This window comes from Dendropsophus ebraccatus, chromosome 12 (genome assembly GCF_027789765.1).
Source record: "Dendropsophus ebraccatus isolate aDenEbr1 chromosome 12, aDenEbr1.pat, whole genome shotgun sequence".
Classification (NCBI taxonomy): Eukaryota; Metazoa; Chordata; class Amphibia; order Anura; family Hylidae; genus Dendropsophus; species Dendropsophus ebraccatus.
Window position 1 is genome coordinate 82,779,551 of NC_091465.1, and position 26,016 is coordinate 82,805,566.

A 26,016-nucleotide genomic window follows, 5' to 3' on the forward strand; every position below is an offset into this window, starting at 1 on the left:
TTTATTTGTCGCCCTTGATGAAGACTAGAGGCAGGTACCAGACAGTTTGCAATCTGATAACTTCCAAAAACATCTGGTTTATCCTGTAAGAAATAGACCCCAGTGACTAGTGATTGACTCCTCAAAATGGGGTTGACCTTTGGGTCAAATGAGTCTGGGCCCACCAGAAGATTCTCTGGGCCAGTTCCAGCCATCGTAAAAGTTACTAATAGAAAAGATTGATGTGCACTCCGGGCTTTAAGAGCCTCACAATGACCTGGTGTACAGCTAATCTGGTTTACTCAGGGCTCAAAACAGACACCAGGGGCCCATGTGCGACAACACTATGGCCCAGAATGACTATTCCAGTCCCATCAGTTTAGGGGCAGCATTTGCAACATATCTTTTCTCTGCGACAAAACTGTAACCATTTGTAACACTTTAAGGCTGGGTTCACACTACGTATATTTCAGTCAGTATTGTGGTCCTCATATTGCAACCAAAACCAGGAGTGGATTAAAAACACAGAAAGGATCTGTTCACACAATGGTGAAATTGAGTGGATGTCCGCCATATAACGGTAAATAACGGCCATTGTTTCAATATAACAGCCGTTGTTCTAAAATAACAGCAAATATTTGCCATTAAATGGCGGCCATCCACTCAATTTCACCATTGTGTGTACAGATCCTTTCTGTGTTTTTAATCCACTCCTGGTTTTGGTTGCAATATGAGGACCACAATACTGACTGAAATATACGTAGTGTGAACCCAGCCTAAAGAAGAAATCCACACATCTGCCAAACTGTCTAATCCAATAAATCCGTTATATACATTATAATCAACAATAGGAAGTTGCTTCTGAGGTAGCGATGGACTCCTTGCCTACTTGGCCCCAGCTTCACGGATTGTAGATATAGAGAGTCTGCCCTCTATAGTCACTGTGGACTCTCTGAGCTGTAATCTGATGGGTTAGGGAACTTTAGGGATCCCTATAACAAATTATGAACTTACTGCAGGTCAGGATCCCTAGGATAGAGTCATAGGTCGATGCCAGGAAAGTGGTCAGGATTAGATACAGGCAGTCATCCATCAAATCTGATTTAAAGTCTCACTGTCATTTCCAAAAACTTGAGTGTTCAGTCTTGTACCGATCGTAAGAACGAGCCTGGATATGTCTGCACTCAGCACAGTCCTCTCCCGGCTCTGTGTCACGTGATGAGTCGAGCTCCTAATGTAAGTCTAAGGAGCCCAACTCTTTGATTGACAGAGCGTGGAGCGGAGCTATCCAGGATTACTTTCTTTCAAAAACAGCACCACACTTATCCTCAGGTTGTGCATGAAAAAACATACCCTCACTATGTTTATCTAAGTGTGGATAAACCCTTTAATGTTTCTGTTTCTTGGGTTTTGATTTTGCAACCAAAAAGAAGCCTATACCCTTGTGTAAGGGAGTGGAGACACAACAGGGAGGTCGAAGGCTGAGAAAGTATCGAGGAGTGAGAGGAGTTCAGGTTCTGCAATGTTCTCCGAACTCAAACACTGGGCATTTGACTCCTGGCATCTGGAGATGTTAGATGCCGCCCTAGAGCTGCCAGGAAAACATGGGTAAAGCCATAGGAATCTAACTTCTCCAGATACCTGGAGTCAAATGCCAAGCACTCAGGTTTAGAGAACGTTGCCGAATCCAAACAGTTCGGCAACTCTGCTTAACACGAATCAAGATTGCATCATCGGTGTACAACGGAGGTTCAATGGACTAAGAGGAGGAGAAAGAGGGGGCAGCCATGATGGGGGCCATTATGTTCCGCGGTTCTAATGTGAGATCAGACACTTATAATCTAGAATAATCTTAGAAGACCTCCTTGAAGCCTTTACATCTACATGACTTCCACCCTTGGTTGCCATCCCGTACTCCCTCTAATCCCCTGTAGTCACACGACCTATAGGGCGGAGATCTCTCCATATCACAGCCCACATGACCCAGTTCTCTAATTGTCCCCTCAGATCCTATAATCATTATTTAGATTGGATTATACCAAACGTTAACAAACATCGCCGTGTTTTCATAGCAAATCCGAGAGAAAATGTCACTAATCTGTCAATGTGTCATCGTAGCACGACATGAGCATCTCAGCTGTGCCAACAGTGACAACCTCTTAAAGAGAACCTGACAACCATTCTTCAGCGTTATGGAAATCTCTCTGACCAAATCCTTGTGCACCAATGTGTCCGATGATTGATAGAAGGAACAAGAGATGTCAATCAAACCCCGATGGGAGGGTAACCGACGAGATTAGAGGACACTTGCCTGATGAAGAGTCGCCCAGTGGACTTGACTGTTCTTTGCTTCCCGATCTGTGGCTTCTGTGATGACTGGTGTAGACGGGGACTGTCGAGGTTGCTTCACCCTGACAGGACCAGAACCTAGTGAGATTAGGGAATGTTACCCCGTTGGGGGCTGCTGTTTGTCCACATAGGCAGGAGTAGTGGGTTAGGTTATGTTTCCCTATGGACATGATACTTTAGATGGTTTGACTGATAGAGTGTCCAGAAGAACAAACAATTGTGTGGCGGATAATGGTGATTTTATTGGCTGCACAAAACATCCAATCAGCCAACAAAATAGCATTTTCATATTCATTGGCTGATCGCTGGCCCTCAATTCCCCCATTCACCCAATATTGGCCCATGTAAAAGGGCATTCAACCAGGAAGTGATCGGATCCATGGGGTTGAAAAACGGTACAGTGCTGTAAGTAAAAACAGTACATTCGTACTCCTGTAATTACATGTATATATATATATATATATATATATATGGGGAACAAATGTGATTTTACCATCTTTGCTTGATGGGACAACCACTTTAAGGCTATGTTCACACACTGTAAGAGACCGGCCGTTCCGTGACCCAGTCGGTCTCTGAAAAGATCATCTCAGCCGTTACTGCAGTACCGGGCCGGATGATCTTTAGCGCCGCAGAGTTCTGATGCGGCCGCATCCGTGCACGCCCGCATGAGAACTCCCCACGGCACACTATGGAGTGTAAAAACGGCCATGATTCCCACAGAATTTATGCTGTGTGAACATAGCCTCATCTAGTAATATCAATGGGCAGCGGATGAAATCAATGAATAGTCACAATGGTTGGGGGGGGGGGGAACAATCTCTACCCTCTAGGGCATGGGTCTCCAAACTGCGGCCCCTTCAGCTGTTGCCAAACTACAACTCCCATCATGCCTGGACAGCTAAAGCTTTGGATTTTAGTTTGTCAACAGCTGGAGGGCCGCAGTTTGGAGACCCATGCTCTAGGGTATCCATTACCATAAATCATTGTCCAAAGGATCCATTATGTAATCAGTGGGGTCCCATCACTTATGCCCTATAATATATCTCTATGACAGATCAGAAGAAAGGTGCACTTTCCCTTTAAGAAGAGACTTTGAAATGTTTCCCAAAGTCTTGAGAGTTTTTTTTCTTCCTTCTGTTCCTGTTCCCGGGTCATTGTTTTTGGCTCGGGGCCGTAGATATTGCTAAATATTGGGTTTACACTATAATGCTGCTCCGTTTGTTTTTCCTCTTCACTTGGTGAGAATTGTAACAGGTTACGGGATGGGTTTCCAAGATACATAAGAGCTCACTACGCGCAGTCTACTCAGGGTTTAGTAAGTCAGACGGATTTCCTTATGTCAACAAATAAGTTTATATGCTTTATATGAGTCTGAAGATGAGATTGTCTCACTCATTGAGGAAGTGGCTCCTTAAAGGGGTTGTCCAGTTTAGAATAAATTCTGAGAAAAGAAGGGGTCCCATGTTCAGGGTCGTCACCTCTTGGTCAGAGTGGACAGTGGCTACAAAGGTGACCTTTCACTTTTGAAGACGTGTCCTGTCCAATATTAGAGACAACCCACAGATTTCAATGGGAATTGTGTAATGCCTGATTTTGCCTGTGGTGGCGCTGCAGGAAATCTAAACTCTTACTGTCAGCTGATCGCTGGGGGCCACTTAGTGATCAGCTTATTGTAAAGGGACATTTCTAACAGGTAGGGATTGTCCCAAGCACTGGACTGTATGAAGCTCTAACATTGAGTTTAATTGTCCCTTTTCTGGCAGATCCAAGACAAAGCAGTATTGAGTTTGAGTAGAGAAGTGCAGATAATCGCTCCAAATAATAGGGCCCTTAGGTTCCAAAACATTATTTTGTTGTTTGTTACTGGAAATGGTAATATATCTAGCTCAGTACATTTCTATACTAAATACATCCATCCTCAGCTCCCTGATATCCTAGGGTGAAAATTCAAATCATCCATAGCACTTTTAGTGTTTCTGTTATTCAATGTATCTTCCATTGTAACAGTATTCAGATGTGGGTATTGTTATCAGACGATGGGCAGTAATGTTTTACTGCTGATACCTTTTCACACCATTGTCTAAATCAATATTAGAGGAAGGAATTTGGCCGTTGCGGCTGAGTATCTGTGACTCTCACACGTTCCTGTAACAATCACTTCCCTCAAAGTCAACAGAGCTGTTAACGCTAAATCCCTGATCGGCAGCGATCCTACTGAATCAACAGAAGAAATATACAGTAATGTTTACTGACACTGTGCCAGACAGAAGCCATCGAGCCTCCAGATCAAGGCAACAGGTGGGGGTCAGTCAGGTAAGCCTTTATGACATCACAAGGGGGTCAGTCAGGTAAGCCTTTATGACATCACAAGGGGGTCAGTCAGGTAAGCCTCTATGACATCACAAGGGGGTCAGTCAGGTAAGCCTCTATGACATCACAAGGGGGTCAGTCAGGTAAGCCACTATGACATCACAAGGGGGGTCAGTCAGGTAAGCCTCTATGACATCACAAGGGGGTCAGTCAGGTAAGCCTCTATGACATCACAAGGGGGTCAGTCAGGTAAGCCTCTATGACATCACAAGGGGGTCAGTCAGGTAAGCCTTTATGACATCACAAGGGGGGTCAGTCAGGTAAGCCTTTATGACATCACAAGGGGGTCAGTCAGGTAAGCCTCTATGACATCACAAGGGGGTCAGTCAGGTAAGCCTCTATGACATCACAAGGGGGTCAGTCAGGTAAGCCACTATGACATCACAAGGGGGTCAGTCAGGTAAGCCACTATGACATCACAAGGGGGTCAGTCAGGTAAGCCTCTATGACATCACAAGGGGGGCAGTCAGGTAAGCCACTATGACATCACAAGGGGGTCAGTCAGGTAAGCATCTATGACATCACAAGGGGGTCAGTCAGGTAAGCCACTATGACATCACAAGGGGGTCAGTCAGGTAAGCCTCTATGACATCACAAGAAGGCCAGTCAGGTAAGCCACTATGACATCACAAGGGGGTCAGTCAGGTAAGCCTCTATGACATCACAAGGGGGCCAGTCAGGTAAGCCACTATGACATCACAAGGGGGCCAGTCAGGTAAGCCACTATGACATCACAAGGGGTCAGTCAGGTAAGTCTCTATGACATCACAAGGGGGTCAGTCAAGTAAGCCTCTATGACATCACAAGTGTATATATTTCGATATACATGGTATATATATACCATAATGTTTTCTGCACCTCATGTATCTGCTTTCTTGTGTAGACTAGGACAAGAGCAGCAGAGACATCTCATTGTTATTACATTACGGGGCAGGAGAGCAGGTTTTCTATGGGGATTTGCTGCTGCTCTGGACAGTTCCTGACATGGACAGAGGTGGCAGCAGATAGTGCTGTGTCAGACTGGAAAGAATACACCACTTCCTGCATGACATACAGCAGATGATAAGTACTGGAAGACTGGTGATTTGTAAATAGATATTAGATATTTACAAATTTGTATAACTTTCCGACACCAGTTTCTGGAGTTTCCCTTTAATCTTTGTGTCACCCCGTTAAGACTTTTGATACAGGATAAGTAATCTTCTGTCACCAAGATTCTTAGTGTCCAACGTTATGTAATAATCTTACTGCTGCTGGTTTATATTCCTGCATGTTACAGCAGGTGATGCACCTTCTTGTGCCAAATCTGTATCCTGTGACCTTGGATGTGGAGAGACGTCTGTCAGTAAGTGCCTGGGAAAAGCCCAGGTGTGAGCTGGTGAGCTGTGTCTGCAGGAGGTGGAGCGCTATAGTCCTATTAGATATTAGGGCCAGTGGCGTAGCCACCGTGGTCGCGGGGGTCGCCGCCGCGACCGGGCCCGCCACAAGGGGGGCCCGCGGGGCCCCCCGATCAATCACTCTTGTGACCGCAAGCATTGTTTTGCTTGCGGTCACAAGAGTCGGGCTCCGTCTTCCCCCGGCTGCTGCGCGGCTGCCGGGGGTGTCGCGTCTTACCCCCGGCAGCGCGCGCATCCCAGAACTCCCTGCGCGCCTTGGGCCCTGACTTCCGGTTTCCGGCGCGCAGGGAGTTCTGGGATGCGCGCGCTGCCGGGGATAAGACGCGACACCCCCGGCAGCCGCGCAGCAGTCGGGGACAGACCAGGAGGAGTGAGAATCAACGTGGGAGCGCGATGTCAGGTGAGTTAAGTTTTGTTTTTTTTATCAGCCTGTACGGGTGGGGGGAAAGGAGGGGGGCATCTATAAGGGTGGGGGGAAAGGAGGGGGGCATCTATGAGGGTGGGGGGAAAGGAGGGGGGCATCTATAAGGGTGGGGGGAAAGGAGGGGGCCATCTATGAGGGTGGGGGGAAAGGAGGGGGCCATCTATGAGGGTGGGGGGAAAGGAGGGGGCCATCTATGAGGGTGGGGGGAAAGGAGGGGGCCATCTATGAGGGTGGGGGGAAAGAGGGGGCCATCTATGAGGGTGGGGGGAAAGAGGGGGCCATCTATGAGGGTGGGGGGGAAGAGGGGGGCATCTATGAGGGTGGGGGAGAAGGAGGGGGGCATCTATGAGGGTGGGGGGAAGAGGGGGCCATTTATGAGGGTGGGGGGAAAGAGGGGGGCCATCTATGAGGGTGGGGGGAAGGAGGGGGCCATCTATGAGGGTGGGGGGAAGGAGGGGGCCATCTATGAGGGTGGGGGGAAGGAGGGGCCATCTATGAGGGTGGGGGGAAAGAGGGGCCATCTATGAGGGTGGGGGGAAAGAGGGGCCATCTATGAGGGTGGGGGGAAAGAGGGGCCATCTATGAGGGTGGGGGGAAAGAGGGGGGCATCTATGAGGGTGGGGGGGAAGGGGACCATCTATAAGGGAGGGAGGAAGGGGACCATCTATAAAGGGGGGGAAAGGGGACCATCTATAAGGGAGGGAGGAAGGGGACCATCTATAAAGGGGGGGAAAGGGGACCATCTATAAGGGAGGGGGGGAAGGGGACCATCTATAAGGGAGGGGGGAAGGGGACCATCTATAAGGGAGGGGGGGGGAAGGGGACCATCTATAAGGGAGGGGGGGAAGGGGACCATCTATAAGGGAGGGGGGGAAGGGGACCATCTATAAGGGAGGGGGGGGGGAAGGGGACCATCTATAAGGGAGGGGGGGGGGAAGGGGACCATCTATAAGGGAGGGGGGGGGAAGGGGACCATCTATAAGGGAGGGTGGGGGGAGAGGGGGCCATCTATAAGGGAGGGTGGGGGGAGAGGGGACCATCCATAAGGGAGGGTGAGGAGAGAGGGGGCCATCTATAAGGGAGGGGGTATAGGGGGCCATCTATAAGGGAGGGGGTAGAGGGGGCCATCTATAAGGGAGGGGGTAGAGGGGGCCATCTATAAGGGAGGGGGGCAACATAGGGGGAGAGGGAATACACAGAGGGGGGCATATATTATTAGGAGGTCACATAGAGTCAGGGCTACCCACTAAATGAGGGTGTAAAGGGGACAGTACAGATGTGCAGTGTGTAGAGAGATGGAGATGGTGTCAGAGTGTGGAGCCTAATATGTCTGTCTGGCAGATTCTGTGGATTCGTGGCTCGGAGAAGTTCTCATAACGGCCCAGGACGGATGGAGAAGATGATGAAAAGGAAAGAACTCCGATCAGAGAAGACGTCCCCTGTGAGTCACCTGATATATCTGCACTGTAATGTATATGGTGTATAGAACCTGTGTAGAGCTGGGGCCACCTCTATATGACTGGATGAGGTGATTTAGTGTACTGGATTTGGTCAGTAACAATATGGTGGTGATGGTAGTGGTTGTGGTGTGGCGGTAATGTTTCCTTCCTATATACTGGTATTACTGGTAATATTGGTCTCAGTATACAGGATTTGGTCGGTAACAGTATGGCGGTAATAGGTAATATCTGTCTTGGTGTGTGTGTGTGTGTGTGTATATATATATATATATATATACATATATATATATATATATATATATACAGTGGTACCTTGGTTTAAGAGTAACTTCGTTTAAGAGCGTTTTGGTTTAAGAGCTCACAGTTTTTCAAAATTGTGACTTGGTTTAAGAGCATTGCTTTGGTTTAAGAACTTCCTGTATTGGGTGGGAGCGCGAGTGGAGAAGGGGCATGGCCTGCATAGCGGGGTCTACAGCACTGTACTCTAAACACCTTCCAAATCATAGCAGATCCCCTTCAGGCTGGGGCTTACATCAGGGGACAGGACTGTGGGGGGGGGGGGGTAATCTCTCCATAGCTGTAACCCCTCTCTCCCCGGACAGAGAGTGCTGCATGTATGTGCCCACATCTGTACTGCTCATTCCTTCATGCTCCCTGCAGTCTCTGTCAGCCCTTGTGTTTCCCATCCTCTCCATTACTGTACAGTACAGAATAATAAATATATTTGGGGTGCGGAACCAATTGTCTGCATTTACATGATTTCTTATAGGAAAATTTGCTTTGGTTTAAGAGTGGATTTGGATTACAAGCACGGTCCTGGAACGAATTATGCTCATAATCCAAGGCACCACTGTGTGTGTATATATATATATATATATATACACAAACACACACAACAATAGCATCACTTGGTCGTGAAAGGAGGGGGGGGGCCCCAAGTTGGCCTCTCGCACCAGGGCCCAGGAGACATTAGCTACGCCCCTGATTAGGGCATTGGCTTTGATGACATATAACATATAACGTCAGTCCTAATTCTTTGCATAGAAATGTTTGACGCTTACCGGCAGCTTATTGACTCTGAGCAATGGAGAATGTGAAAACTAATTCAAACATTGTCACCCTCATAGAAAACTATAGATTTCTGTTGCTCCTCACTAGGTCCCTGCTGGGAAGAAGATTATGATGTTACCGCCAATAGGAGGCACCGGAGAGTCGATTCTCTTCTGGAGAAATTTGCATACTTTTCCCAGCTCTATTCAGTGCTCTCCTCAAGAAGAAAAGTTACCTCTTCAGTCCTATGAAAACTTTGACAACTGCTCCCCCTGTTGAGTAACATGCTTTGTATGAGCAGCCAATAGGAGTGGAGGGAGAGAAGCGACAACCGCTTGGTGCACTTCTGGGTCAGAAAATGGGTTGTCACTGCTTGCTGAGTCTCTAGGAAGGAAGCGGCAGCCAGATTCTTACATAGAGCCCCCAGAAGTTATTCTCTGGCCCTCACCCAGACAGGACGCCCATTACTGATGGGGATAATGGAGATTTCTGTCCAGGATCTTATACACAACTAATGTTTAGAGCCGGAGACACGAGTATCAGATGTTAATAATTAACCGGATAATCGGAATCTCTGGTTAAATAGGAAAGAACTAATGAAATATCGTCAGTCGTCAGAGATGTTCTTACTACTTGTGGCAGCTGTGCTGGGGCCGACAGGTGAGATGGCGGAAGGATGGGATATGATGATATATAGGATTACCATATTACGTCTGATATAAGCCCAATGGGGGAGATGACCAATGGGGCCTATTATGTAAGGAACCATTGCAGCCAAAAAAGAATCCATTCGATTGCTTGTTGTGGTTTGAGGGATTACCCTGGCTTGAATTTACTAGTCTAAAACAGAAAGGAGATTTGTAGTACTGTGCTTATATCATAGATTATAGTTTTCAATAATGCATGTGTGAACAGGACTAGGTTGGGCAGGGCTCTGAGAGTTACCATGCATAATTCTATCCTCTGACATCACAACGTAAAATAGCGACACACTAAATATATGAGATATGGAAAACGATAAGTAACATGGATTTACTTTACAGAATCTATAAGCTGATATAAGCTCCCTTATAATCCTAGGGTGAAATACATGAACATGTTTATAGTTACTAATGGCCATATTATATAGTGACTGCCTCTATATATAGGAGAAATTTTCATTGTCATAGTCCAGATAGTAGTTCATCTCATGCTCCATGTGAAAGTCTTGCATCCCTTGATGTGACCTGGTTACTAATTCATATAATAATTGAAGATTTTTTTATTATGAACACATATAACTAGAACGGGCCAACATGGCCTTTTCTCCAGCTTTTGTCCTTGTGATTCTCTTTTGGATTGTCAACAGTTATATTGGTTGAAACGACTCAGTTGTGTTTTACCAATTTGTAATGAATTCATAAAAATACGAGGAGTTTTATCTTGTGAATATTGGTGTGATTCTTTGTTGAAGCTATATAGTCACAGGAATATGCACTGATTGAAAATCTTGGGTCTTAGCTCTCTGATATCCTAGGGTGAAATAGATGGTTTGGTGCAGAACCAAGACCATATACAGTAGACAATGTACAAGCAAGGTCTTTCTTTCATTTGCCTCTTAGGCTTATCCATATTATGTTGTATTTTCACTAGTTAAAGCCTACTCAGTAGAGCGGATTCTAGGTGGAGAAGAATGTGTCCCTCACTCCCAGCCATGGCAGGTGGCGCTCTACTATTTTGATAAATTCATCTGCGGGGGGATTCTCATCAATGAATACTGGGTACTGACGGCCGCTCACTGCAATGTATCGTAAGTGTCCACTCTATCCACAGGTTCTCCTAAACAGAGTCCATGTCAGGAGGGTGAACTGAGGTGTTAGTGCCCCTAGCAATCAATCTATATTATCTATAGCGTTCCACAACCTGATCATCAAGTTATATTTTTTATTTTCTCAACAGGAACATCCAGGTTAGACTTGGAGAACACAATCTGACCGAGGAAGAGGGAACAGAGCAGTTTACGTACGCTGTGAAAATATGTCCTCATGAGAATTACTGCATGAGGACATACGACAATGACATAATGCTCCTGAAACTGGCATCACCAGCGATCATCAATGACTATGTCACCACCATATCTCTGCCCTCAGGTCCACTTGAGGATTTCACTACCTGTCTCATCTCAGGGTGGGGGACAACCACTAGCCCCGAGGGTAAAACTACATTGCCTCATACAATATATTTGTACAAGAATATAACTACTATAATACTGCTCCTATATACAGGAATATAACTACTATAATACTGCTCCTACATACAAGAATATAACTACTATAATACTGCTCCTACATACAAGAATATAACTACTATAATACTGCTCCTATATACAAGAATATAACTACTATAATACTGCTCCTATATACAGGAATATAACTACTATAATACTGCTCCTATATACAGGGATATAACTACTATAATACCGCTCATATACAGGGTATAACTACTATAATACTGCTCCTATATACAAGAATATAACTACTATAATACTGCTCCTATATACTAGAATATAACTACTATAATACTGCTCCTATATACAGGGTATAACTACTATAATACTGCTCCTATATACAAGAATATAACTACTATAATACTGCTCCTACATACAAGAATATAACTACTATAATACTGCTCCTATATACAGGAATATAACTACTATAATACTGCTCCTATATACAGGGATATAACTACTATAATACCGCTCATATACAGGGTATAACTACTATAATACTGCTCCTATATACAAGAATATAACTACTATAATACTGCTCCTATATACTAGAATATAACTACTATAATACTGCTCCTATATACAGGGTATAACTACTATAATACTGCTCCTATATACAAGAATATAACTACTATAATACTGCTCCTACATACAAGAATATAACTACTATAATACTGCTCCTATATACAAGAATATAACTACTATAATACTGCTCCTATATACAAGAATGTAACTACTATAATTCTAAGGGGAAGGCAGAGGGAACAGCACTACTAGTAATCCCAAACACCTGAATGCTGTAGAGGTTGACAATGAGATCGGCTCCGGTAGAACGCTAGGCTGAGGTGCTCCGTTAAACAGAAAAGCAATGCAAACTTGGTATTAGGAAGAAACGGGCACTCACCTGTGCAATGCATAAACTTCACATGTGCAGGGAGGGGGATGTGTGGAGCAGGTCAGGTGACCAGATAAAGCGCTGTTGAGTGCGAAACATTTATTGTCAGCCAGTGAGGATGTGCCTGCTCCATACCTCACCCTCCCTGCACATGTGAAGTTTATATTTATATATATATTGTACAGGGGCGTAACTAGAAATGGCTGGGCCCCATAGCAAACTTTTGATTGGGGCCCCCCCCCCGCCCGCCCCCTCTCGATCGACCACTACGCCATCAACACACTCAGCTCTACACAGGTCCTGTACACCATATAAATTACAGTACAGTTATATCAGGTGACTTACAGGGGACGTCTTCTCTGATCGGAGTTCTTCCCTTTTCATTTTCTTCTCCATCTCTTTCTCCGAGCCACAAATCCACAGAATCTGCCAGAAAAACATATTAGTCTCCTCACACTGGCACCATCCTCATCTCTCTATACTGCACATCTGCATTGGCCCCTTTACACCCTCATTTAGTGGGAAGGCTGACTCTATGTGATCCCATTTTATTATATGGCCCTCCTCTCTGTCGCCCCTCCTTATAAATAGCCCCCTTATGTTGCCCCCCTTATAGAAGCCCCCCCATACTGTCCCCCTTATAGATGCCCCCCATGTTGTCCCCTAATAGATGGTCCCCTATGTTGCCCCCCCTATAGATGGCCCCTCCTATGTTATCCTCTTATAGATGGCCCCCTCTCCCCCTATATTGTCCCTTTATAGATGTTCCCCTCTCCCCCAATGTTGTCCCTTTATAATATCCCTCTCCCCTATGTTGTCCCCTTATAGATGGCCCCCTCTCCCCCTATGTTGTCCCCCCCTTATAGATGTCCCTCTCCCCCCCTTCCTTATAGATGTCCCCCTCTCCCCCCTCCCTTATAGATGCCCCCTTCTCCCTCCCTTATAGATGTCCCCCTCTCCCCCTTTCCTTATAGATGTCCCCCTCTCCCCCCTTCCTTATAGATGTCTCCCTCTCTCCCCCTTCCTTATTGATGCCCTCCTCTCCCCCCCTACCTTATAGATGCCCTCTTCTCCCCATCCCCCTTATAGATGCCCTCTTCTCCCCATCCCCCTTATAGATGCCCCCTTCTCTCTCCTCCCCCCCCCCCCCCCGGAAAGCAGATATAAAAAAAATAAACAAACTCACCTTACAACGTGCTCCCCCGTCGAGCCTTTTTCCTGTCAGTCCCCCGTCTGATGCGCGGCTGCCGGGGGTGTCGCGTCCTATCCCCGACAGCGCGCGTAGCATAGAGCTCTCTGTGGGCTTGTGCTGCGGCCGCGACTTCCGGCACACAGAGAGCTCTATGATACGCGCGCTGCCGGTGATAGGACGCGACACCCCCGGCAGCCGCGCATCAGACGGGGGACTGACAGGAGCGCTGTCGGTCGGTCCCGTGCTCCTCCTGGCCCAGTGACTCCTTTTCCCTATGGTTGGGGAAAGGAGTCACCGGGTCAGGAGGAGCACGGGACCCGCGTCACGGGCCCCCTGATGCGGCGGGGCCCCGTAGCAGCCGCTTTGGCTGCTACGGCGGTAGTTCCGCCAGTGATATTGTACTGGTGAGTGCCCGTTTCTTCCTACTAACAAGTTTCCATAGCTACTATAATACCGGTGTAAGATACAGTTGTCCACAAAAGTTTACATAGCCCGGCAGAAATTTTGCAGAGAATACTGTATGAATGATAACACAAAAACTCATTTCCCCCATGGTTAGTGGTCGGGTGAAGCCATTTACTGTCAATCAACTGTGTTTTCTCTTTTTAAATCATAATGAAAACCAAAAACATCCAAATGACCCTTATCAAAAGTTTACATTTCTTACTACAGTTCTTAATACCGTGTGTTGCCCCCTCTAACATCAATGACAGCTTAAAGTCTTTTGTGGTAGTTGCGGATAAGGCTCTTTATTTTCTCAGATGGTAAAGCTGTCGATTCTTCTTGGCAAAAAGCATGCTTGAGATTTCCCCAGATTGGCTCAATGATATTGAAGTTAGGAGACTGGGATGGCCACTCCAGAACCTTCACTTTGTTCTGCTGTTGCCAATGACAGGTCAACTTGGCCTTGTGTTTTGGATCGTTGTCATGCTGGAATGTCCATGTACGTCCCGTGGGCAGCTTCCAGGCTAATGTGTGCTGACAACCGACTGCATTTAACTTTCCTTCAACTTTGGCCAAGTTTCTGAGCCTTTGTAGCTCACACATCCCCAAAACATCAGCGATCCACCTCTGTGCTTTACAGTAGGAATGGTGTTTTCTTTTATCATAGTCCTTGTTGACACCTCTTCAAATGTAATGTTTATGGTTGTGGCTAAAAGTTTGATTTTGTTCTCATCACTCCAAATTACTTTGTTCCAGAAGTTTTCAGGCTTGTCTCTGCGTACTTTCTTCTGGCAACTCAATCATGCAGCCCATTTTTCTTCAAGTGCCTCCTTATTGTGCATCTTGAAACAGCCGCACCGCTGGTATCCACATAGTCCTGGATTTCAGCTGATGTCATTTGTGACTTTTTCATTGCATTCCAATTTTCCTGGCAGTTGTGGATGAAGTTTTTGTTGGTCTATCTGACTGGGGTTTGGTTTCTCCATTTATTAATCACAGTTCGAACACTGCTGACTTGCAATATTAATTCCTTGGATATCAGAACAAAGTGAAGGTTCTGGACGGCCATCTCAATCTCCAGACCTCAATATCATGGAGCCACTCTGGGGAAATCTCATGCAGGACAGCCCAGGAATTTACAGGAACTGGAGGCTTTTTGCCAAGAAGAATGGGCGGCTTTACCATCTGAGAACATACAGAGCCTCACCCACAACTACCACAAAAGACGACAAGCTGCCATTGATGTTAGAGTGGACAAAACACAATATTAAGAACTGGGAGTATGTAAACTTTTGATCAAGGTTATTTAGATGTTTTTGGTTGTCATTAAGATTTAAATAGAGAAAACACTGTAGTTTGACAATAAATGGCTTCACCCGACCACGAGTGGGAAAAGGGTTCTTGTGTTATCAGTCATATTCTCTGAAAAAAAAACTGAAATTCTGCCAGGGTATGTAAACTTTTGAGCACAATTGTAAATAAATCCCCCCACTTTGTTCCTCAGAGATGTACCCCGGTGTACTGATGTGCCTCAACGTCACCTCTTTTCCTGATGCTCAGTGTCAGCAATTCTATCAAGGTGAAAACATAACAGAAAACATGTTCTGTGCCGGGGTCCTGGAAGCCGGGAAAGATTCCTGCCAGGTAAAACTAAAATAAAAGTGCCCCCCTCCCCCCATCATCTTTATTAGTAAGCACCTCCTTCTCCCCCCTGTAACACATTACCCCTACACCCCTCCCCCACCCTCCCATCACCAGACCACCCCCTATAACTGTCCTCTCTCCTCTCACACAGGGAGACTCCGGGGGTCCTCTGGTTTATGGGTCCCAAGTACATGGGATCATATCATGGGGCGGAATAATCTGCGGACAAGAGAATAAGCCGGGAGTCTACACCAAAGTGATCAACTACATCACCTGGATCAACAATGTGATAGAAAATGAAGATCCCGGTGTATGTAGGGACAGCTAGCCGGATCATCCCCTCCATGTACCTGCACCAGGAGGCTTCACTATATAACACTGAACGTATCTTATATACCAAGATCTGAGATGTTTTATTCTTGAGAATATGTGCTATTATCTATCACCTATCTATCTCTCTATCGCCTATCTATCTATCTATCTATCTATCTATCTATCTATCTATCTATTATCTATCTATCTATCTCTCTATCTATCTCTCTATCTATCTATCTATCTATTTATCTATCTCCTATCTATCTATCTATCTATCTATCTATCTATTATCTATCTATCTCCTATCTATCTATCTCCTATCTATCTATCTATCTATCGCCTATCTATCTATTTATCTCCTATCTATCTATTATCTATCTATCTATCTATCTATCTCCTATCTATCTCCTATCTATCTATCTATCTATCTCCTATCTATCTATCTATCTATCTATCTCTCTATCGCCTATCTATCTATCTATCTATCTATCCATCTCCTATCTATCTATCTATCTATCTATCTGTCTATCTATTATCTATCTATCTATCTCTCTATCGCCTATCTATCTATCTATCTATCTATCTATCTGTCTATCTATTATCTATCTATCTCCTATCTATCTATCTATTATCTATCTATCTATTATCTATCTATCTATCTATCTATCTATCTCCTATCTATCTATCTATTATCTATCTATCTCCTATCAATCTATCTATCTATCTATTATCTATCACCTATCTATCTCCTATCTATCTCTCTGTCTATCTATCTATTATCTATCTATCTATCTATCTATCTATCTCCTATCTATCTATTTATCTATCTATCTATCTCCTATCTATCTATCTCCTATCTATCTATCTATCTATCTATCTCCTATCTATCTCTCTATCTCCTATCTATCTATCTAGCTATCTATCTATCTATCTATCTATCTATCTATCTATCTCCTATCTATCTAGCTATCATCTATCTATCTCCTATCTATCTCTCTATCTCCTATCTATCTATCTAGCTATCTTTCTATCTATTCCTTCTCTGTAAAATTTACTTATCTATCAGTTCCTATTTTAGGGGCTCATCACCATTAAAATAAAATAGTCCACCTTTCTATACTGCTTGTGACTTTTTAAGAAATGTTTTTTTAAGTTTACCAATACTTTTCTGAAACGTTGGAAGGACTTTGCAGTTGTGTTTAGACTTTGGTCTGACCACTTTGTGCCCTACAGTGTCGAGCTACCCGTCCTGTCAGGGTACTACAAGCCCCAGCCGTGGTTATCTGGGGTTAGCCAAGTGTCTGGGGCTGTCCCAGCTACCCACATTGCGAGATAGGATACGTAGACCTTCTTTACGGTAACATTGTCCTATCGACGCTAGTTCCTCTTGAACTCAAGATACTGCCCTGCTCTTTGTAGAGGTGTTCTCGGCATGGGTTAGGGCGTTTCCTTGATTCCTCTCCCTGTACAGTGCTTAGCTTTGCATACTGAACGTAGTGGTAGTAGACAAACTACTGATTTTCTCTAGCTGTATCTTTACACTTGAGTGTCTAGACTAGACTGCTCTGGTTGTCTCTGACAGGGATCCTGGCATCAGCCAGGCCCTGGATTTACTACTGCAGGAACAGCTGTTTTTGCGTCTTTCCCCTATGAGAATCTGGATAAGACTGACTGTGCACTTCTTCCACCAGTGTCTCCTCCTACAGGGGCCTCCGTATACCTACCTGTAAGTGGTGGGGATGAGTGTGTGCATAAGAAAGGAGAGAAAAGATTGGTTAGAAGTAGAGAGAACCTCCTATTGGTCAATACTAACACAGTGTACACATAAAACATTAACCCATTACTGGCTTCATCTGTGCAACACATAGACATACAAAATACTGACACCTAGTGGCAAAACTTCAGACTACTTTATCACCACTTTTAACCTGAAAGAGGAAGCTTTTGTAAATGTGTACAGAAGAGATTAAAAAAAAACACCTGTGGTGGGACACCACACATGAAACTCAACACAACGGAAAGCGACCTGAGGACAGTCATCCAATACCTCAACGGTTATTAGCAATAAACCAAAACCTTTAGAAAAACTCACAATGCCAAAAATCTCACTTGCACCAAAACTTGCAACTTTTGTAATCCAGGAAATGGATGCCGATGGATTGGTAAATCTCCTCCCTTATCTTTTCTTAAATAGACGGATATAGCCGATCTCCTGTGTTATCTCAGTGCACATAATGGAGGAGTTGGATGTTTTATGTCTTGTAACTCAGGGTCACGGAAAACATTACAGTGGTGCTGATAGGATTAGTTGAGAACCCAGCAGGTGGCGAGCAGATCTGTCATGGCGCACGGCCACCTTCTCTGTCACTCACGGCTCTAAGGTCAACTATGATCGGACTACATTGGGAAGCTGTGTTGAACAAACCAAAAACACAATGTGACACAGTCTGACACAATGCTCTCTGCTGCCACCTCTGTCCATAACAGGAGAGGTTTTCTATCGGGATTTGCTGCTACTGCTCTGGACAATTCCTGACATGGACAAAGGTGGCAACAGAGTGCACTGTGTCACACTGGAAAGAATACACCACTTCCTGCAGGACATACAGCAGCTGATAAGTACCGGAAGACTCTAGATTTTTAAATATAAGTGAATTACAAATCAGTATTACTTTGTGAAACCATTTGGTTTGAAAGAAAAAAAAATGACTGGTGTAGCTCTTTTAACATTGTGATTTTCCTTGGGTCAGACTAGTGATCACGTGAATCACTTAGAGTAAAGGAATGGATAGATGCAGCTGAGCTGGAATAAAAGAGATGGCACTGTATGACTAGTGATGGTGATTGTGCCGGGTATGGGCAAAAAAAAAAACCTGTATATGAGGTGTCCTACCTACCACTAGATGTCGCTGTATTAGATGTGTGTATTCAGATGCTGCACAGCTGAAGTGTGTAAAGGGTTATTGTTTATTTGTGTGTCACATGGATCTGCAAACCTATAGGAATCTATTCTTCTTCTCTCCTTTCACCTCTCTCTTTACTTCTTTTATTTGCACTCTTCACCCACTCACAGCGCACTTTACATACGCTGAGGAAGGAAGTCACATGGGTCTTTCGTGCATGGATTTTTCGTGATGGACATTGTAGAGGAAGGACACAAGATAGCTCTCTACAGTGGTCCTCTCTGGGCCCTGGCCCTCTGCCAGGTCCCTCTACCCTCAAGGTTCAGTCTTAGTCAGAACCCCATGTGGGTAGGACGTCAGACAGGACACAGCTAACAGTTTTCTTCTCAGTAACGCTACACAACACTATGCAGTGTTAAAGCCCTTACAGGAGAGGACAAGCCAGAGACAACCTCAACCCACACTGTGGACTAGGAGAGTCACAGAGCACGACAGTATCCACAGACAGTAGTAAGCTAGGAACTGATACGGATAGAGCAAAGTTGCAATAAGCCTAGGAACTCTATCTTGCAGCACGGTTGTCAGCAGGGAACCCTCAGCATTCCGCTCATACCAGGTAACAAGGTCTGGGCCTTGTGTCACCCTCTAGGACGGGTCCCCCAAATATAGTGGGCATAAGGTGGTGTGAAGACAAACAAGTCAATACATGGACTCTTCTTCTTCTTCCATGTATTCTTCTACCTCATCCTCCAACATCCCGACAGAGCACAGTACTACTTGGGTTAAGACTCTCACAACATCCTCCTCTCTGCCAATCTGTTTCTTTATATTCTTCAACACGCTACTCAGTCAGCACGACTGTACTCCTCACTCTTTTCCTGTCGCAGGTCTGGTTATTGTATTATCAAGTGTCTTATCTAGTGCTTTATCAAGGGAACTGTGTAACTCCTCTTGTCAATGCACAGCTGTATGTCTTGCTGCACACAAATACTACTCAAGTAAAACCAAGCTTATTTATGATAAAGAGCCTCCGTGATTATTCATCCCACACCGAATACAGTATACACTACAGCCTTGGGACACTTCCCCTTTCTGTGGGTGGTAGATCAGATAACCCGGGAGGGTCACTACATGAATTTGGCCATTCACGTGTATTGACCACGTGTATTAACCCCAGGGACCCCGTAGCAACCCGGCAGGACACTGACCACAGGGAAAAAGGGTACAACCGGCCTTCCAAAATAAAAGCAGGTGTGCCACCACACCTGTGGGCCCCACTAGCACTGGCGTCACGAGATAACATCATAAGGTCTCGGCCAACCACCACCGGAGTGGCGTCACACACTACCACCGAGCAGGTGACCAGCCGATCCTCACACATCACCACCAGGGGTTACCAAATATATACTGCTTTAAATTATGTAAATGTGGGGTCCATGTCACAGATGTGTTTCTCTCTCCCTACCTCTGCGGCGGACACCGTGCCCTTAAGGTTATGGTGCGGGTCCGCAGCCCAGCCCCTCCATGAGTCTCCTCACCAGTCTCCACTCCTGCTCTGTCTTCTCTTTGTGGGAATGCCTCAGCTCCAAGAAATTTAAAGGGCCAGTGTGCCCTTAATTGGCTGCTACTTTGCAGTCCATGTTTTGAGACTCGCAACCGAGGCTCCACAGACTCCTTCTTGGCATATGTAAAATTTTGGAAGCATCAGTCGAGACTCTTAATTGAGTACTTCTTTAGAATTTTTTTCACTGATCTCCTTGAGTTGAGTGACTGCTGTGTTTTGCTGGTTAAACAGTCCAGACTTGGTAGGAGATGGTGCTGGTGGTGGTTGGAGATTACCGGTTAGCAGGTCAACACATCAGAAATATATAGAGTCGTGGGTTCGTGAGAGGTATCAAGACTGGGGTTAAGAAAGAACAAAGATTCCTCAGTTATGACGTAAGCGGATCCTGAATGTCAGACGCAGCAGTGACATGTCTCCATCTATATGTGAGGTATATACAGTATATACAGTACTGGTAGCAGGTAAACAGGTCTCCATCCCCGACACCTTCTCTATAAAGCTGAGGGTCATAGAGTTAATCATTGACGCCCTAATCTCAGGTGGAAGGAAAAAGAAGCAGAAGACGGAAAGTTTCTGAGCACTTAGCTCGGACCATGTCCCTACTGCTGGTGGCCGCTCTCCTGGGGACCCTCGGTAAGTGGAAGGATAAGGCCGGGGCTTAGATGGAACACCAAGGAACATCATGGCTTCACGTGGGGGGTCCGGCACTGGCTGCAACACTATAGACAACACTGACTTTTATGGGCAGAACACTCAAGAAAGGGGTAAACTTTAGGAAGGTAGTCCAAAACACCCCCCATAGTGTAACACCGATCTTTGTCTCCCCCTAGTGGATGGCCGCTCCTATAACCGGATTATTGGGGGGTTTGAGTGTAAACCAAACTCTCAGCCATGGCAAGTCAGCCTCCATTATTTTGACCAGCACGCTTGTGGAGGAATCCTGATAGACGAAACCTGGGTCCTGACCGCCGCACATTGCCAGCTACCGTAAGTGTCCTCCAGTCAGTAAGGGGTTGTAGCACTGGAAAATACATAGACATTCATGGGTCTCCCACCCCCAGTAAGTAGGTGTGAGAAAATACATAGACATTCATGGGTCTCCCACCCCCTAGGTGGTAGCCGGTTATACCCTATGGCTCTAGCAGTGGTTTTCTCCGGGGTAATATATAGCGGTAATATGTAGGCATCTTATAAAGACTATGGGGGGATTTATCAAACATGGTGTAAAGTAAAAACTGGCTCAGTTGCCCCTAGCAACCAATCAGATTCCACCTTTCATTCCTCTGTAAAATGAAAGGTGGAATCTGATTGGTTGCTAGGGGCAACTGAGCCAGTTTCACTTTACACCATGTTTGATAAATCTCCCCCTATGTCTGCACTGTATGGCAGTATTATTTATGACACTATAATATAATATGTAATATGTATATTATATAGTGGGTGGCAGGGGTGTTTGATGAATGGAATTCCCCTTTAAATGGACCTTCTATAAGTCTGACGTTTCCTTCCTCAGGAGTCTGCAGATTCGCCTTGGAGACCACAATATAGCGGAGTATGAGGGGACGGAGCAGTTCTCCTATGCTGATAGGATGTGTCCTCACCCCGGCTTTGACCCGGTCACCTATGACAATGACATCATGCTACTGAAGCTGCCGTCTCCTGTCACCCTCAATGAGAACGTTCAGATCATCCCCCTCGGCTGCCCCCTGCCCCCTGATGGAACCAAGTGCTCTGCCTCAGGATGGGGGTCCACCACCAGCCCTGACGGTAACAAGCTCCATATAATGGCTAATAATGTCCGTTCATGCTTATAGCTTTCTTTTCTAATGCTCAGTAGTAACCTCCCCTGTGAGTACCGCTACTTATCCTATGCCTCCTCCAGGTCTCTGATGTGTACCCGCACTTTCAGGTAACCTGTTCTATGGGAATACATGAGGAGTTGTGCCCTTTTTGGCCATTATATAACAGTATATATGGTATTTTTCAACAGTTTTCCCCTTTTGTATCTGTATTTTCTAGTTGTCTTTGAGCTAATGGGTGAAGACTGGCTGCTATGATGTCTTTATACACTGCGAACATATAGAAGGGGGATTCAGCTTCCCTATATTCTGTATAGCTCATCCTAAAAAGCAGCAACATCATGGAGGACATTATAGAGCAGTGCTGAGTTGTGTCAGCTATAAACCCATCACTAGGAGGAGATATAACACTTATCAGATCTTTCAGCAGCTCTTCTGTGTATCTCTCTATCTTCAGCCACTCCCTCCCTTACACTCCTGTCTCCATAGAGTTTTATGGATAGCTGTAACCTGATCACTAAAAAGCAGGAACATTATGGAGGACATTATAGAGCAGTACTGAGAAGTGTCAGCTATAAACCCAGCACTAGGATGATATATAACACTTATCAGAGCTTTCAGCAGCTTTTCTGTGTATCTCTCTATCTTCAGCCACTCCCTCCCTTACCCTCCTGTCTCCATAGAGGTTTATGGATAGCTGTAACCTAATCCCTAAAAAGCAGCAACATCATAGAGGACGTTATATAGCAGTACTGAGCAGTGTCAGCTAAAAACCCGGCACTGGAATGAGATATAACACTTATCAGATCTTTCAGCAGCTTTTCTGTGTATCTCTCTGTCGTCAGCCACTCCCTACCTTAGGGCCCTATTCCACCGGACGATTATCGTTTGCATAATCGTTAACAATTAACGATCTCAAATGACCGCTATTGCGAAAGACCTGAAAACGTTCACTCATTTCCATGGAACGATAATCGTTACTTATGATCGTAATTGCGATCGTTTTTTCTTCGCTATTTATTCGCTATTGCGTTCGTATCTATTGCGAACGACCGAACAATGTCTTATTCAATGTGAACAATTTGCGAATGTTTTGCGAAAGAACAATGATAAAAATAGGTCCAGGTCTTATAAAGTGATCAACGATTTCTCGTTCAGTCGTTAATCGTTAACTGCATTTTAACCGAACGATTATCGTTTAGATAATCTAACTATTTAACGATAATCTGAACGATAATCGTCCAGTGGAATAGGGCCCTTACCCTCCTGTCTCCATAGAGTTTTAAGGATAGCTGTAACCTGATCCCTCTGTGAGCTGACCTATCTTGCAACAGATCTGTTTAGTTTTTCAGATAGATTAGAGCAATGGGATGAGGGGGGGGGGGGGTTGCAGAAAAGAATCCTGATAAGTGGAGAAAGAGGCATTTTTTTCTGATAAGATATATTACAAGGGTCCTTACACTCCATTGCACTATTGATTTATTCAAAGTTTTGTTAAAGGTGTAGAAATGATTTAAAGGGTATTGCTCTTATGTATCTTAAAGGCATGAAGGCATTGTATATATTTCTCTCCTACCATGTTAGGCATACATATGCTGACCTACTTGTCACCAGGCAAACAAGTCCTGGGTAGTCTGAACCTGCAGTCATGATATACATAACACTTCTCTTACATGTTCAGAAACCTATCCATCTGCGCTGCGCTGTGTGAGCGTCGAGCTCATCCCTGATGACACCTGCAGGGGCGCTTATCCTGGTGAGATAACAGAGAACATGCTGTGTGCTGGAGTGCTGGCCGGAGGCAAGGACACCTGTCAGGTACAGCAAAACATGCATCAGCAGCACAGAGTGTTTCAGGAACAGAGGGTGAGGCAGTGATGTCATAATATTATCAGATGAGGGCAGCATGCGATATGACATGATGGCAGGAGGGGAATGGAGGCAATAGACACCACATATCATATGGATAAATTACCTGTGACTCATTTACTTCTCTTACAGGGAGACTCTGGGGGGCCCCTGGTGTGTAATTCCCAGCTGTCTGGAATCACTTCTTGGGGTAACATTCCATGTGGTGTGGCCAATCGCCCAGGTGTATACACCAGAATCTGCAACTACCTGAACTGGATCCGAAACACAATTGCCAATGGTGACTGTCTCCAGCAATGAGCTGCCTACTGCATGGAAGTCTATGGGATGGACAGTGATCCAGTATGTCTTTGTTCTAGCTGTCACTGATTTTCTCATACAGAGTTCCATATACTCTGTATAGGCTGCTAAAGCCACCACTAGGGGGAGCCTGTGAGCCTTCTGCATACTGCTTATTCATTGAAGTCAATTATGACTGATTCTTCTATGAGCTCATGAGCTCCCTCTAGGGGCAGCAGAAGGAAGCCATAATTTTATCAGGTGACTGATGCTGGGGATCTGAAGGAGAAATGTGACAGCTATATACATATACACTAATCTAACCTGCACAGAACGTAAAGTCTAAAAAATATGTGAACTGAAAAGCCGATCATTTCCATATACAAATGAAATTAATAAAATAGAGGTTCTATTAGATGCATTTCAGTTGTTGGTTTATTATTTATTTTTTGCATTATAGAATTGGATACCACGCTGGTCACATGACTTTTGGTTTAGGGTCGCCATGATAAGCCACCATGGATGGACATGCTGATATATATTTTCCCTTATAATCTTTTTATTTTGGCTGTTTAGCTTCTTCTAGGTTTTCATAATTTTGTTCTTGGAAAGAAATTGGGGGAAGATCTGATACATTTTTCTGTAATTTTTGTGTATTATATTTGCGAGGAAGCCATCATGCCTAACATAGGAGATAGATAGATAGATAGATAGATAGGAGATAGATAGATAGATAGATAGATAGATAGATAGATAGATAGATAGATAGGAGATAGATAGATAGATAGATAGATAGATAGATAGATAGATAGGAGATAGATAGATAGATAGATAGATACTGTAGATAGATAGATAGATAGATAGATAGATAGATAGATAGATAGATAGGAGATAGATAGATAGATAGATAGATAGATAGATAGGAGATAGATAGATAGATAGATAGATAGATAGATAGATAGATAGATAGATAGGAGATAGATAGATAGATAGATAGATAGATAGATAGATAGATAGGAGATAGATAGATAGGAGATAGATAGATAGATAGATAGATAGATAGATAGATAGGAGATAGATAGGAGATAGATAGATAGATAGATAGATAGATACTGTAGATAGATAGATAGATAGATAGATAGATAGATAGATAGATAGATAGATACGATAGATAGATACTGTAGATAGATAGATAGATAGATAGATAGATAGATAGATAGGAGATAGATAGATAGATAGATAGATAGATAGATAGGAGATAGATAGATAGATAGATAGATAGATAGATAACAGATCGATAGAAGATAGATAGGAGATAGATAGATAGATAGATAGATAGATAGATAAAAAAAATTAGAACAAAGCACCAAATATTTTTAAAAATACATGGTTTAAGCAATTTTCCTTTAAAAACCATCCTTATCAATAGTAAAGTATCTAAAAATAGATAGGAGGAAGCGTTAGCACAATCATTGGAGAAAACTGCTGCCCTTTGAATGACTCGGTCCTCATGGCCTTGTATAGATGACGGCCTTTTCAGACTGGAGCCACCAGGGGGCGCCTTGTATCACCAATATCTGAAAATTGATGTGAATTAATGCAAGTGAGTCTTTCTTTTGGGCAGCAGTAATAACCCCGGATTGTGAGCAACAGAACCGCGACAAGGTCCTTCCTGTGTCTGTTGAAAAATGTTGGTGGAGCTCTGCCCGGCTCCGAGCACATACACATACATTGTATATAGCAGATGGTATAACATTATACTTACAGTGTGCAGAGAGCCGGATCCATCATCCATAGCAATCCTGCAATATACT

At 44.5% G+C, this 26,016-nt stretch overlaps 2 protein-coding genes across 2 annotated transcripts; both read left to right on the plus strand.

Moving 5' to 3' along the window:
* Positions 1-9,610: 9,610 nt before the first annotated feature.
* LOC138770109 (trypsin-like) lies at positions 9,611-16,074 on the plus strand. Its single transcript, XM_069949047.1, has 5 exons — positions 9,611-9,692; positions 10,665-10,821; positions 10,971-11,224; positions 15,334-15,473; positions 15,625-16,074. The coding sequence occupies exons 1-5, from the start codon at positions 9,629-9,631 to the stop codon at positions 15,799-15,801; spliced, it is 792 nt and encodes a 263-aa protein (XP_069805148.1). The 5' UTR covers positions 9,611-9,628; the 3' UTR covers positions 15,802-16,074.
* Positions 16,075-20,783: 4,709 nt separating this feature from the next.
* Positions 20,784-24,623, plus strand: LOC138770110 (trypsin-like). The gene is made up of 5 exons (XM_069949048.1): positions 20,784-20,888; positions 21,086-21,242; positions 21,769-22,022; positions 23,736-23,872; positions 24,056-24,623. Exons 1-5 carry the CDS (start codon positions 20,849-20,851, stop codon positions 24,221-24,223), a joined length of 756 nt encoding a protein of 251 aa, XP_069805149.1. The 5' UTR covers positions 20,784-20,848; the 3' UTR covers positions 24,224-24,623.
* Positions 24,624-26,016: the final 1,393 nt, after the last annotated feature.

Coding starts and splice junctions, on each gene's coding strand:
- LOC138770109 (XM_069949047.1), top strand. CDS start 9,629: ATGAAATATCGTCAGTCGTCAGAGATGTTCTTACTACTTGTGGCAGCT. Junction 11,225..15,333: donor GACAACCACTAGCCCCGAGG/GTAAAACTACAT, acceptor TTTGTTCCTCAG/AGATGTACCCCGGTGTACTG. Junction 15,474..15,624: donor CCGGGAAAGATTCCTGCCAG/GTAAAACTAAAA, acceptor CCTCTCACACAG/GGAGACTCCGGGGGTCCTCT.
- LOC138770110 (XM_069949048.1), top strand. CDS start 20,849: ATGTCCCTACTGCTGGTGGCCGCTCTCCTGGGGACCCTCG. Junction 20,889..21,085: donor CGCTCTCCTGGGGACCCTCG/GTAAGTGGAAGG, acceptor GTCTCCCCCTAG/TGGATGGCCGCTCCTATAAC. Junction 22,023..23,735: donor GTCCACCACCAGCCCTGACG/GTAACAAGCTCC, acceptor TTACATGTTCAG/AAACCTATCCATCTGCGCTG.